The 14,739-nt window shown below is 48.8% G+C and overlaps 1 protein-coding gene across 1 annotated transcript; it reads right to left on the bottom strand.

The window, feature by feature from the left end:
* Nucleotides 1–1,187: 1,187 nt before the first annotated feature.
* Nucleotides 1,188–14,605, bottom strand: TKFC (triokinase and FMN cyclase). The gene is made up of 18 exons (XM_080911324.1): nt 14,561–14,605; nt 13,346–13,445; nt 9,866–10,055; nt 8,628–8,738; nt 8,361–8,542; nt 6,142–6,220; nt 5,754–5,843; nt 5,190–5,224; nt 5,030–5,114; nt 4,845–4,934; nt 4,108–4,224; nt 3,628–3,747; nt 3,386–3,523; nt 2,606–2,712; nt 2,400–2,503; nt 2,264–2,297; nt 2,069–2,158; nt 1,188–1,712 (listed from the first exon to the last, which is right to left on the bottom strand). The coding sequence occupies exons 2-18, from the start codon at nt 13,346–13,348 to the stop codon at nt 1,551–1,553; spliced, it is 1,737 nt and encodes a 578-aa protein (XP_080767450.1). The 5' UTR covers nt 13,349–13,445; nt 14,561–14,605; the 3' UTR covers nt 1,188–1,550.
* Between the last annotated feature and the right edge of the window lie 134 nt (nt 14,606–14,739).

Raw genomic sequence — 14,739 nt, 5'->3', positions numbered from 1 at the left:
CAGACACACCAGAAGAGGGCACCAGAAGATCTCATCTCTGCCTTAAAGTCTGGAAAACGAGACTCCAAAAGGATTGGGGCAGGCAAGTAGTTACCTGATGTCACTCTGCTGGGTGACAGAGCTGGGATCGGTGTTTGACACCAACTAGCCTTTTTCTTTGCTGGACACATGTATTTGTACATGCTGACACCCAGTTTTATTGCCAGGGACTTTTGATGGAACAGATTAAGAGGGGACTCTAGGCTCAGAGGCCAAGGAATCCCAGTGCCTAATTTGAGCAACACAGATGATGGGGTCTCTTTCTTATTATGATTGGTTATAGATCAGTGGGAGTGAGTGCCTGACACCAACGCCTGTTCTGGTGACAGCACTGTAACACTAGGCTGCTTAGGATCCTCTCCTCAGCTGAGTTTTTATATCCCTGAGATGTTTACCATTCTGAAAACCAAAATCTGTGTGTAGGCACATTCATGCCACAGCACATGTAGAAGGCATGTAGGCCAGAAGGCAACTTTATCTCCTGGCACCTAATGGGATCTGGTGATCAAATTCAAGTTGTTAGGCCTTCAGGCTACTAACCAGTGAACTGTCTTGGGTATTATTCAGTTTTACAGGCCTCTGCTTGTAAATATAGGCATGAGTTCCCATAGCTGGCTTAAAACAGAACCAGACTTCATGTCATAGACAGGACCTACTAGTACCTTGAATCACCTCCCTACACTGAGGATCATGCCCAGTATGAGCTGTATGTATGGTGTCTCCACCAGGCACCGGTCATCTGCCTTTCACCTGCTCAGGGCACAGGCAATAATTGCTCTAGAAGAGACCTTGCAACTGGCATGACTACAGCTTCTGAGCTATTCCAGAGCCTCAAAGCACAGTAAGTCCATGTCTTCTGAGAGCCCAATGCCCATGTCATTTCTGAAGACTCTCATTTGTTGATAGGGTGCAGAGAAAAGCTTTGTGCCACTCTGCTGTACGTTGGCATGCTGTGTGCTGGGGAAGGAAAGAGCACCTCGGGGAGGCAGCCCCCACGGAATCAGCCCAGCTGAGCAGAACTTGTATGGAGCACAGGTGATAAACTGCCTGCCAAGAGATGCCTCATGGTCACTGTAACCAGAGATAACGTCCTATGGCTTCAATGGATTTTATTAGCTTTCTTTCATATGCTGACTGGGAATAGGAGGCCTTCCAGAGGAAGAAGCCTGGAATCTTGAAACCAAATGGGTATACCCAGTTAGAGGTGGTGTGGTACTCAGGAAAAAAAAAAACAAAAAAAAACAAAAAAACATATCACTGACATCCAGAGCTGATTAGGCTAGAGTGGACAGATCTGAGGGAATCCTCTTCCTGAGGAGGGAAAGAACAGTGCCGCTGGGGCATGTGACCCACCCAGTCAGACACTATCTTCATGAAACAGTTCTAGAGGTGTAAATGATGCCCTGCTCCATGCAGAGGATGGGCGTTAGGGTGAAGGAGAGAAGGAGGTGGCCATCTGAAGGCAAGAGGAAGCAACACACAGGGAGAGGAGCAGAGGAGTAAAAAAGCAGTCATGCTCCCTTTGTCTGCAAGACCTCCAGGATGGCACGTAAGATGGCAGCAACTGCGACTGCTCCGGGGTCTGGCTGATCTAGTTTTGCAGAGCTGATATAACTAGCTCTCCCAGCACCAGCTTCCATGTTCTTGGTGGCCTCGGCTGCAGCTTCAGCACTCTGAGGAATAGTGGGAAGTTGGCTTCAGAACTTGATGCTAGGCCCCTTGGGCCCTGAAATCTGAGCCTAGATCCTTTGTCCCATTCTGCCAGCAATCGCTACCTTCCACCATCCAGTGGAAGGTCACCTCTTATCTGATTCTAGCAAGGAAAGGAGCCCATATTTGCTGAGCCTCAGCCCAGGTACTAGGCTAGGCTCGATGCATCTTCCTAGCAGTATAAGTACTTTCTGAGATAGATGCTCACCCCTTTTTATAAAGGTGGAAATGACAGTGAAAAGAGACCATTGGCTTGCTTAAGGCCACCTAGAGATTGGCACTTGGTGGCTTCTTGATTATATAGCTGAATGTCACTCACCTTGACTGCTTTAGTCAGGGTTGGGAAGAGACTGGCCCCAGGGCTCTTCCAGGCATTGAGTTCCTGTGCTGCTGCCCACAGAGAATCCAGCTAGACAAGGTCAGAGGAAGGGGAGTTAAGAAGCCCTGACACTGAGGGTAGCTTTAGGGCTTGTAGGCTCAAAAGGGGAGTGGGAGCTACATCCTGAGTACATACCATTGTCCTGTCTCCTGGTGCAGCCTTTCCATACCTGATACAATGAGCAAGGTGTAAGGACAGGGTCTAGCTGTGAGCAGAACCATCTATCACCTCCCCGCTCACCCCTGGTGTTAAGACATGGGCACTGGCTTACCTCTGCATGACCTCTAGGCCAGCATCCATGGCAGCAGACCAGGCTGGGAGGTCAGTATTGGCCTTGAGGGGCTGGGCAGCTGCAGTCAGGAACAGGCCATATAGCTGGGGAGGACCAAAATGGTGATTACACGGGGCTGACCAGCACCCCGCCAAGCCTGCATCCCTCCCCATCGGTTTGTCCCTTCAGGATCTGCTTCTACTCACCGCCCCAGATGAGCCTCCCATCCTCTCTAGCATCAGGAAAGACAGTTTGGAGAGTACTTTGGTGGGGCTGGCTAGATCTGGGTTTTCTTTTAGCCAGCCCTGAATGGCTGTAAGTAGAGACAGGTGGCCCTTCAGAGGTGCTATCCATTTCCTTTTCTCTCCCTGGTTTTTGCTAGTATTCTCCTGATTGGTCTTATTTCCTGAAAAATGTTTTCTGCCTGCTTGTTTGTTTCTCTTCTCTTTCCTATCATCCTATGTTGGCCTGGAAATTCTTATGAGGCACCATTGCCTGGCTTCATTCACTTTTGTAACCATGGAGATAAGATAGGAGTGCTGCTTGGCTTCAGGTAGGTACTGACTTTTTTCATGACACGATTTCTCTGGCTGTCCTGAAACTCAACTCTGTAGACCAGGCTGGCCTTCAACTCAGAGATCCACCAGCCTTTGCCTCCTGAATGCTGGGATTATAGTTGTGATCTCCATTGCCCAGCTGAATATGTCTTTCTTGGACATCTGGACAAACAAGGATTTTTGATGATGTGGGTAATTTAGAATGCTAAGGGCAGCAGAATAGAGTTTCTTTCTGTAACCATTCTCCCAATGTATAGTGTAGGAAACTCCTTTCACTTGGGAACACAAGGTGATGGATGGCAAATGGCTCACTTGGTGAAGGAAAGCAGCTACTCCATGAAAGCTCCTGAATGTTCTTGAAATTGTTTCATGGAATACCCAAACTAAGAGCTAGTTTGCCATATTAGCCCGTGTTCCAAAGAGGCCAACCTTTGGCAGCATGGCTATGGGTAGAACCACAATCCCCATCACCAGCAGCCCTGTCCAAGGCATTCAGGTGCTCCTCCAGTCCGATGAGGGTGGTGCACACCCGATCCAGCACAAGCTTCACCTGCTTTGATGCTACACCTAGAAAGGGAGGACAGTATGTCAGACTTCACCAGTGTGGGAAGTAGGAGTAGCAAGGTCTTGGCCACCAAGGATGATTGACCCTCACCAACAGGACCCAGTACCTTCTGCTACAGTGGCTTCAGGGGCTTCTGGAGGCTCTATAGGTGCTGCCCGAATCCGCTTCCTCCCAGTTACAGAGACCTCGGCCAAGTGAGGCCAGGCATTTGCAGTAGTTTCAGCATCTAGAGGCAGCACATAACTTTCAGACAAAATCAAGTGGGGCCTAGACTCCCCACCTGGCCCTAAAGACTACTTCCCCAAACTGTCTACAAGAAGTGGGTCCAAACTGATAAAGATATACTAAGTGTGTACTGCATACGTAGGTGAAGATATGCCCTGGAGAGAGGGTAAGGCATGTGTGAGGAAGACACTAACATCAACTTTCCAGAGTTGGGTGAGAGCTGAGGGCTGAAAAACCAGAAAAGGCCTCTTCATAAGTCTAGAGCCCAGACTGTCACAATCAGCCTCAGGTGGTGTCTAAGACAGAACCTGTGGATGGATGATGATTCCTTCTAGCAATGCTTTCAGGGTCCAGCTCTTACCTATTAGCCTCAGCAGGGGTTCATCCACAAGCATCAAGGTAAGGGAAACACCACGCATCTCCAGCGCTGACATGAAGGTACCCACCAGGGCACGGGCGATTTTCACCCCACGGTCCTCTGCAATGCCAAGCAAAGACTGTGAGAGGGAGGGAACTACACACAGCATCTTAAAAGAAACTAAACAGTTAATCAAGGACCTGGGAGGATGAATGAAGACTTTGATGAGTAGGGAAATGGCCTGATTTCCTTAGAGCATTCCTCAGTGACGGCCCATTGCCACATTCCTTGGATGTAACCCCTTTTGAGGGACTGATGTGAGTTATAGCTGTTATTTACTGAGTCCTCAGAGGGTGCCGGGTGTCTTACCTATACTTATCTCATTCAATTCTCATAACCACCCTGTAAGGCAGGTGTTGCTATTATTACTTCCAGAATCGGGACCATAGCCATTAAGTGGCAAAAGTGACAATTTAACTCAAGCTTGTGTGACAAACTACTCAGCTGATGTTCTGGGTCAGGACAGGACACTGCCTCAGCTACTTTTCCTGTGCTCAGTTTCAAACCAGGATCAAAGAGTTAAGGGAGTTAGGAATAGAGACAGAGGTAAGAGGGTATTTGTGAGTTTAACACCAGTCTGGTCTACATAGTAAGCACAGGCCAGCCCGGGATACATAGTGAAACATTGTTTCAAAGAAAAAAACTAAGGGCTAAGGGTCCTCTTGTGGGGGTAGGCTCACCCAGCAAGCGTATGGCAGCATCAGCTATGATGCTCAGTTCCAGGAATGACAGGCCACCCAGATTGTTGACTATCAGCATCACTGAAGAGCCTGTTGACAGATGTGACACCCTCAGTGATACCTTTGGTGGCTTCTGTGAAAGGGGGCAGGAAAAGCTTGGAGAATGGGAACAACAGGCTACTCACCTGACTTTACAGGAACATGGGATATATTGGAGGTGTCTGTCATGTGGTCAAGCATAAGACTGACAATCTGATCCACAGGTGCCATCTGTCAAAGAAGCAGTAGTGAGCCATGTCTGGGAGCCCTTGGGGCTGGTCTAGGCTGAGCAGGGAGTCTGTTTACCTTTACCCGGCGAACACCAGCTTCCCCATGGATCCCTATGGAGAGATGTGGTCATTACTGACTGGCTCACAGCCCGCTGTCTTTCCATGCTTTTATCAATGACACACAAAGTGTTCAGCACTAGACTAGGCACAATGGGTATGGAGAATGAATAGAAAAGAATAATGAAACCCACTGCAGCAGATGGTGCGGCAGTAGAGCTTGCTGAGAAGTCACAGAAACTGAAGGACACTAAAACATATTGTGTTAGAAACACACGGAAAAAACTGGAAAATGTCAGACACAGAAAAGGTGTCCTTGGGACCAAAAGCGTCCTGTGCATTGGGGTTGGAGCAGGAGAACATGGAATGATATGGGTGAAAGTGAGATGGGAGGAACATGGCTCTCTCTGTGTCCTAAGCCTGGGCACAGATGGCTAACTGGATAAAGTCAAGCAGATAAAGTCTAGGCTATGCCTCAAGTGCACAACTTAATCAGGAAGGACTAGCTAGACAACTCCAAGACCGCCGAGGCAGGCAAAACTCAAGGCGAAGAACAGTTATGGCGTGGAGGCCACAGGCTTACCCAGGCCTAGCTCCATTTCATCAGCTCCAAGTTCAAAGGTCGGTTTGGCGCCAGGGACACTGCAGGAAGACAAGCTCACCCCCAAGGTACCTAGGAAAAAGAAGCATGAAGGAGACGGTGGTTCTGTTGTTGGCAGCAGGTGGCAGGAGGGCAGCAGCAATGCCAACGATGCCCTGGCCAAGGGCTTTCTCTTCTCTAAGCAGGCTGCCCAAACTCTCTCTTCATCTTAGGAAGAGGAGTCTAAACTCTGGAACCCAAGGCTCTCTCCAGAGGCTCTTCCCCCAGCCTCTAGGGAATAACTTGGAAAGGCTCCTGCTACAGCTGGTAGGAGCCTGCTCTGAGTCCCCATGTCTATCACAATCCTCCCATCCCTGGGGTTGGCACTTACCCATGGTCTTGGCGATCATGTTCACCCTCTTTGTGATATCCTCCAGCCCCATACCTTCCTCAGCCAGAGCACCTGCCACCTGCAACCACCCAGAGAGGGGGGGATGGTAGGTGAAGGAGTCACTGGATCAGTGGGAGCAGAAGAGAGGCTGGGAAGAATTTTCTTGTTGGGAGAATCTCAGAATTTCTACACTAAACCCGATTCACCACATTTAAGGTAGAAGAATGTCCTCTCCTTATTCTCAACAATATCTGTTTAGAGAAGTCTTCAAGAGTTTGTTTGGGGAATGGGTGTGTGGCTCCGTGGTGGGCTTGCCTAGCATGCATAAGACCCATTACCAGCAAAACCACACTCGAGCGCACGCGCGTGCGCACACACACACACAGAAAAACACACACACACACACACAGAGCTATTTGTTCTTTCTCTCCCTTTCTCCCCGTTCACCTCCTCCCTTTTCTCCGTTTCTTTAGTCTAGTAGAGATGGAATGGAATTTTTTTTTTAAAGATTTATTTATTATGTATACAGTGTTCTGCCTGAATCTATGCCTGTATGCCAGAAGAGGGCATCGAATCTCATTACAGATGATTGTGAGCCACCATGTGGTTGCTGGGACTTGAACTCAGGACCCCTGGAAGAGCAGTCAGTGCTCCTAACCTCTGAGCCATCTCTCCAGCCCGGAACGGACCTTTAAAGAGAGAACTTGACATAGAGAAGGGTGATTGTTCAGCATCCCAGAGCCTACTGCTGATCACTTTTCTGACTCACAGAGCTTTCTCCCATAGCGCCACTTACTCTTTTTTTTTTAAGATTTATTTTTTTACTTTATTTGTATATTATATTGTTGCTGTCCTCAGACACACCAGAAGAGGGCATCGGAACACATTACAGATATGTTGTGAGCCACCATGTAGTTGTTGGGAATGAAACTCAGGACCTCTGGAAGAACAGTCAGTGCCCTTAACCACTGAGCCATCTCTGCAGCCCTCAATTTACTCCTATTCCATTCATTTATCCACCCTGTTACTCCATTTTCACCAAGAATCTAGTGAGCAGGAAAGGAAAAAGGATGACTGAATTACAGTCCTGCTTCCAAGGAACTCAGAGTCTGGGTAAGAGAAGCAAAGACACAAACTGAAAATTACGGCAAGGTGACACGTGTATCAACTGAAAATTACGGCAAGGTGACACGTGTATCAACTGAAAATTACGGCAAGGTGACACGTGTATCAGGCAGATGGTTGTGGAGCATCATCAGCCTCTACAAAATGTCAGGAGTGAGCCAGGCCACAGAAGGCTGGCCAAAGAAAGGATTGTGCAGTACACACATGTGACATCCAAAAGTCACAGAGATGAGCGCTAGCCCAGCAGGTACAGGGAGGGATCTGATGTTTGTGGAGCACTGGGGGAAGTAAAGATGTGGCACAGTGAAGGAGTTAATGGAGTGGTCAGGAGTGTGGGGGGACGGGAGTGTTTGGAACAGGAGTGGCTGGAGAGCTGTCTCAGAAGTTAAAAGTACTTGCTGCTCTTGGAGAGGATCTAGGTTTGGTTCTCAGCACCCACATGGTAGCTCACAATTCTCTCTAACTGCAGTTCCAGGGGATCCTATACCCTCTTCTGGCCTCCCTTGGAACTGGAGTTACAGATAGTGGTGACCTACCATGTAAGTGAAAGGAACTGAAGCCAGGTTCTCTGCAAGAGCAGCCAATGATCTTAATGCTGGACCACTTTTCCAGCCCTCAAATAAATAAAAAGTGTGGTAGGCACCCCAACCAAGGGGCTTGAGCTGACTGTGGGAACCCAAGGTATTCTCAGTGAGATGAAAATTTGGCATATATACTATTTTTGTGGTTTTGACACAGTCTCACTATGTTGTCCAAGCAGGTTTCAAATTCAAAACCCTCTAGTCTCAGCCTTCTGTACTTCATAAAGATACCTCTGGGGTTAGTGTGGGAAACTGACTGTCAAGGCAGGAGTGCAGAAAGCAACTACAGTAGCCTAGTGAGAAGAAGGTAAGTGCAGTTGTGACCCAGTGTGAAGGTAGTTAGGGCAGGATATGAGGAACTGTTCTGCACTGGAAGAAGTGCTAGGAAGGGCAATTGACTACATTTCCCCATATGAAGGGGAGGGAAGAGAACTGGTGTAGAATGCCTGCATTCTAGGGTTAATGGCTGCAGTAATGGTGGAGACTTGGTGGGGGAAGGGTGGGGAGGCTAACCTTGTGGATAAGTATTGTTCCGCACAGGCCACGCCGGCCTGTCTTCTTCACGACAGTGAAGGCGCAGTCATCCTCAATTATCACCATCTCCACGGAGATGCCCTCAGCCTTGGCCTGCTCCATGGCGAGTCCAAAGTTGAGCCGGTCCCCAGTGTAGTTCTTCACGATGAGGAGGATGCCCGCTGTGGAGGGTAGCAAGGTATCGTTAAGCCTTGCTCTTACCCACCCCACAGTGCCCACCCACAGCATTCTCTCCCACAGCCTGACCTGTGCCTGCCTGGGCCACAGCTCTAATGGCTGCCAGGATGCTGCCCACAGGAGGAGAGGAAAACACAGATCCTGCAATGACACCTGTCAGCATTCCTTTCCCGACAAAACCTGGAAAAAAGAGAAATAAAGATGCTGGGTAGAACCCATGTCTGTTATCCCTGGAGCTCCTCACATACCTGAGATCTATGTTTAAGTAAGCCCTACTATGTGCTTGTGCTATGGCTAACCCCTACACAGGAGCCATCTTGAAGGAGCTTCCCCTAATCTCCCACCCTGAAGAACTTTGTCTACTCCCACCATTTTCTGTTCTCCCTCCTGTTCTTCTCTTCCTTAAAGCTTTTGAAAAAAAGATTTGCTTTATTTTATTTGAATGTTTTGCAAGTGTGTATATGTGCACCATGGTACTACATGTGTGCTTAGTGCCTGTGGAGGTCAGAGAGGGCAGAGGGCAGTGGTTCCCCTGAAACTGGAGTTACAGATGGCTGGGAGCTGTTCTGTAGGTTCTGGGAACTGAACCCAGGTCTTCTGCAAGAACAAGTACTTTTAAGTACTGAGTCATCTCTCCTGCTCCTCACCATTTAGTCTAGTGTCTGTTATAGCCCATAAGGCTCTCTAAACTGCTCTTATTCACATCTGTCTTCCCAGAGTGAAGTTCTACAGAGGTAGATCTTCCCTGATTGACATGTGTGCTCTGTACAGGGCCAAGTATACAGTGGGCTCACTAGTATGTGCTGAATAAATACCGAGGGTGAACAGGAAAAGTGAACTGATATAAGGCCTGAGTCCTGCTGTAGGAGCTCCTAATGAGGACCATATCCCTGGCATCAAACAGGAAACCAGCTAGGATGTTTCAGCTATGGGAAAAGGCATGACAGGGTTGCAGAAGAGAAGTCCTAATTTGTGCTTGCAAGGTTAAGAAAGTTTCATGAGGTGTCGGGTCAGCTGGACTTGGAAAACAGGCCAGGAAGACTTTTGAAATCACCAACTCTTGGGGCTGGGAGACACCAACTCTTGGGGCTGGTTATCTGTCTCAACCCTGCATTTCTAGAGCTATAAGAATCTAGGCACAGAGACAGGCTGCGACTGGGCATAGAGTGGCTGGGGACAGTGGGAGGATAGAGACTGGGCCCATGCCTAACTCCTGCTGTCTGGTACCTCACACTGGCACTGAGCATCTCCCAGGATCCCTACTCTGTTCTGGCCAGCACCCCTCACAATTCACACAAGATACTCACCTGCATGGGCAGGCTCATGGCCTGAGCCTCCACCTGACAGAAGGGCCACCCGGCCCTTGAGGCTGTCCAGGTCAGAACGTAGGGCCACACGGTGCCCTTGCAGGAGTTGCAAGTCAGGGTTACAGGCTACTAACCCAGCAAGGGCATCATCAGCACACCCTTCCACAGAATTCACCATCTTCTTGGAGATCTGTAGAGGAAGAGCACAAAATAAGAGGTTCAGAGTGTGGTCAGCAAGGATGCCCATCTTGCCTGCCCAGCAACTTTACTGTGCCAAATTTCCCCAGGGATTTCATGCCAGGGGAAAGGAACTACAGAAAGCACCTAGGAATTCTAAGGACACAATGGTCCCTTGAGTTGTGTCATTACCAGGTGGATGTGCCTGTGACTTCTCAACTTTCAACTTTTTATTCGGTGCTTATTTAACTACTAGGCCTTTATACCATGATTTCTATGTATCCTGAAAAACACCTTCAATGTAAAGCAAATGGGGGAGTTGATATCCTCACTAGAAAAAATAATAATAAAATTGGGACCCTGTCTGTTTCTGATAGAGGAGGTAGGTTTTAGGTTGGGGCTCCTATGAGGGGAAGAGTTGGACAGGCCCCACACCCACCTAGTTGATACCACAACTGGTTTTCATGACTAGGGCCCATGCATGGTGGTGGGGCCCAGTGCTATTCCTGCTCTCCATTGGGAACACGGATGCTATGTGAGAGGGACATATATGTACATGGCAGCACAAAAGAAAGGGACCTCAGTCTCCTGAAGGGACCTGGGAAATTTTTATGAAGAACAAGTAAGAGGTGTGTAGGCATTGGGAAGGGGGGTGATGGGAGGTGTTCTGGACAGAAGGAAGCATGCGCCAAGATATGGGGTATGCAATACAATAGTGGCCCCGGAAACATCAGGGTGACATAGTGTGGCAAGCAACGTGGCTAGCGGAAGAGGTAGGCAGGGGCCTCACAAACCACAGGGGGAACCTTGTTAACAGGAATTGTTAGGGTCAAAGCCTCAGATCCTAATAAACTATCCTCAGCCACGTGTCCCCAACAGGCCAACTAAAGAAACAACAGTAAAAACAGAAAAAGATTTATCAATTTATTTACTATTTATGTTTTATAATAATTTACTAATTTATCAAATTGTTCATTATTTATCAGTTTATCAATATGTTCTCATCGGGAAGAGAAACAAAGAGGTCCAGGGATGCTCCCATGTCCAAGGCCATCTTCAGGGCACTGATAAGAGGTTTGGTTTTAAGGAGAGAGCAAGAGGTTTGTATAATCTAATAGTTCTAGCTGGGTATGGCAGCACAGGCCTTGGGAGGTGGAAGTTGGAGGGTCGGTCGGGAGTTCAAGGTTAGCATCAGCTACACATAAAGTTGGAGGCCAGCCTGAGCTACAGGGGACCCATGTGTCTCAAACTGACACATAAAAACTGAAACAAACCAGGTTGTGGTGAATGTCTTTAATTCTAGAACTCAGAGGAGGCAGAAACAAAACAAGACAAAAAACAACCAAAAAAAGAAAAAAAAAGAAAAAGAAAAAAAAAGAAAAAGAAACCAAAAACCAAAAACACTGAAACAAATAAAAGCCTAGTTAGTCCTGGCCGAGGTGTGGTTGTGCCTGACACTGACCCATCCCTCTCTTGCAGGCGGCTGAAACATTATCAGAAACGTGAAAACTTATTCTGGCTGTTTCTCCTGGCTAGTGCCAGGGCTTCTTACTTCCCCTAGCATGAGATTCCTGGGAAAATTCTAATTTCTTGCAGGCTATTGTTTCAGCAGTCTGATAGCTAGCTAATAGGAAGGGGTGAAATTTCTCTTTAGAACGTCTGCATCCTGCCTGGGCAGTTACACTGTGAGCTATGGGCCTACTGAGGGGAGAGGGCTGGGCTGGAGAGATGGCTCCGCTGTTAAAGGCGCACAACCAAAAATATAAAAGGAGAGAGGATGTGCAAGGGCTGGCCTAAGAACCCTGGAGAATACCTCTGGGTTCAGCTGAGTCTTTACAAGGTGTGTAGTCAGAGGGGAGCTATGTGGGACCACAGAGTTCCAAGATAGGCTCAAGACACCATGCCTGCCTGCATGTACAAACATGTTTGGGGCTCAGTTCTTCCTCTGGGAAACAGTGATTTACTAGAGCTTATACCAGTGTTTTGGGGGGAAAGCTCACTAAAAAGGTGCTACAGCCCCTTTTGTGGACAGGCTTTGAAAAACTGGAGCTAGGTAAACAACAGGGCTGGGATGCAGCCTTTGTCCTCAGGAGGCAGGAAGAGTGGATCCAGAGGAGGCTACTGGCGCCACCTAGTGGTCACAGCTGATCCAGGTCTCAGCAAAAACACACTTCCTGCCTCTTTTCTGAGCCTTTATGCAAAATGAAGAGCTGGTGTCTTCCTGCCAGGATTTCCTTCATTTAACTAGGGCCAAGGCCATAACATCCACTTAAGGATGACCAGAGTAGCCCTGGTCAATAGACAACAAGCAGAATAAGATGAGCTCCACTTCTTAAGCACTAAGAGCCAGGTCCATTTCTAAGTACTTATGAACATGTCTGATTTTCCCAATAACCCTTTGGAGGTAAGATTAGCACAAACAACAGAAAACTGAAGCACAACAAAATGACTTTACACAAAGTCACATGGCCAACCAGTGCCTAGAACCACCAGATTCATCCCAGCCACATGCTGTTTCCCAAGTGGCTGAAGCCATAGGCACAGGGTGGGGAGAGAGGGATCACTGCATAGTGTGGGGTTGGGGCCAACTCCAAGCCTAGCCTCCAGTACGGACACCCTTCAAGAGATTCCCAACCTCTCCTGCACTGGAGCCATGCCTGTTTCCCAGTCACACCAGGGGAAGGAAAGGCAAGAAAAGGGAGGCACTGTGAGAGGCCACTAGGATTCCAGTCTGATCAACACCACACAGCCATGTGCTAGCAAGTCTTAATCTGCCATATTGCAGATTGGGGTGGGGAGAGGAGAGGCTCAGAGGAGTCAAGCCTTTGGCATAGTAGTAACACACTGGTGGGGGCTGAGGCTGAAATCGAGCCCAGATCTGTTCAAGATCAGTTTTAAAGCAAAGCCCGGGGACACTGAGAGCCCCCCACAGTGCAGTTCCCTGCTTTGGGAGCGGCCCACACATGCCTAGGCTGAGAATCAGATGCTAGATCATTCTTTCCTGTTCTCTCATTGACTAGCAAGGTGACTTATGACACAGCAAGTGACTTGTTTTGATCTAAATGCACGGCTGAGCTCCTAGCCACAGGGGTTTCAGAGTGCCTCAGGTCAACCTCGGACCTGGTTGGGCCCAGTGCCCCACCCACAGGAAAGGGAGCAGGGATTTAAAATGGAGATACAAAATGAAACTCTTGGAACCCAGGAGGCGGCATCAGCACTGTCTCAGTTGGGGAATAGAGAGATTCCAGGTGCTCAGTGGGGATCCCCGTGGTCCTCCCTCTACTGGGGCCCCACAGGACTCACCATGGTGGGAAAGCTCAGAAACAAGTTGGGCTCTGAGATGCCGGAGGGTGGATGGTCCTGACTGTGGCTACCTGGTCTCAAGTAGAGTCAGCAGCAGCACCTGCAGGGGTGGAAAGGACTTGAGCTGCTGAAGGTGCAGGCAACAGATTGACAATCAATCTCATGCCTCCTGTGCCTTAAGAATTAGGGAGCTGCCTCAGACTTTGATCCAAGTCCAAACTCTAGTTCGTGGTCTAGGAATGGAGAGTAGCATGGGGCTGAACAAAGTTCACACCCACACTTGGCCAGAGGCAGTGTTTGGAATTGTGTCCAGCTTGAAGCTGGGAAAGAGAACATGTACCAAGATCTTTACCTTTCTGGGGGGGCCACACTAGTAGTGAGTCAGCTCTGTGATTCTGTTTTACTTTTGGAACACAGACTGAAAGCTCTAGTGAGTTGTCTAAGACTGCACTGCTAAGAGTCAGGACTTGAACCCATGCTACAAAGCCTAATGTTCCCATTAGTCAACCAGTTCTCCAGAGTCAACTGGGGAGGGATAAATCATTCTTCAGTTCCACCTGGTTCCGACCTAGCTCTTAAGACCTTGATTTAGACCTAGCTTCTGCCTCAGCTTACTAGGGAGACTTTTAAACTGACTTCCTCAGGCCTCGGCCTCATTTGTAAAATAGGGAGTTAGCTCCCCTCTGGCATTCTCCAGATGCTTCAGGCCTCAGCTTTTGCTGGGTCGTGGAGGATGTCTGATTGAACCCAGGGCCTGGATCTGCAGGGCTGATTGCATTTGTGCGTTTAAGGCTCTGTGAAATTCCAGCGTTGTGTTTGAGCTCAGAATTTGTATCGCAGTAGAGGCACTAATAGTGCTAGCAAGTAATTTAGTAGGGAGCCCTTTCATTTCTGGAGAAGTTAAAGGAGGTGAGCATCAGGCACCCCTGGGATAATTGTTCTAAAGTCAGCTGAGCGTATTCGATGGATCAGTTAAGAAGAGTTAAGCAAAGGAAAGTACGATTCTACTCTGCGATGTGTATAGATGGTCACCTCTCCCCAGTGTAGTCCTCCATGTTCTAAAAGAGGGAAAATCCCGAGGACTCCTGGAGCTATAGAGGAGGGAAGGAGGCAGAATCTGAGCTAGGAAAGGGGCGCGGATCGAGATAGGGGAGCCATCAGGCAGCCTCTCTAGGACGTGGCTGACCCAAGTAGAGGCCGGTTATGTCTGCGTACCCGAACTCTCGCTCTCATCCGGGTACTGCGGCCTCTGGCGGTTAGGAAAAGGCGGGGCCTCGGGGGCGGAGTCTCGCTTGGTTGGCCGCCTCGGGCTCCGTAAGTCCTCCAAGAGGCCAGGTGAGGCTGTCCCGTGATCCTCTGCGTCTGGCCTCTCTGGCCTGCAACGTGTCTTAGGG

This window comes from Micromys minutus, assembly GCF_963924665.1.
Source record: "Micromys minutus genome assembly, chromosome: 2".
Classification (NCBI taxonomy): Eukaryota; Metazoa; Chordata; class Mammalia; order Rodentia; family Muridae; genus Micromys; species Micromys minutus.
Note: the sequence above shows the minus strand (reverse complement) of the source record. Positions and strands in the feature narration are given on the sequence as shown.

Coding starts and splice junctions, on each gene's coding strand:
- TKFC (XM_080911324.1), bottom strand. Junction 3,524..3,627: donor TGAAGCCACTGTAGCAGAAG/GTACTGGGTCCT, acceptor CTCCCTTTCTAG/GTGTAGCATCAAAGCAGGTG. Junction 2,504..2,605: donor TGGGAGGCTCATCTGGGGCG/GTGAGTAGAAGC, acceptor GGTCCTCCCCAG/CTATATGGCCTGTTCCTGAC.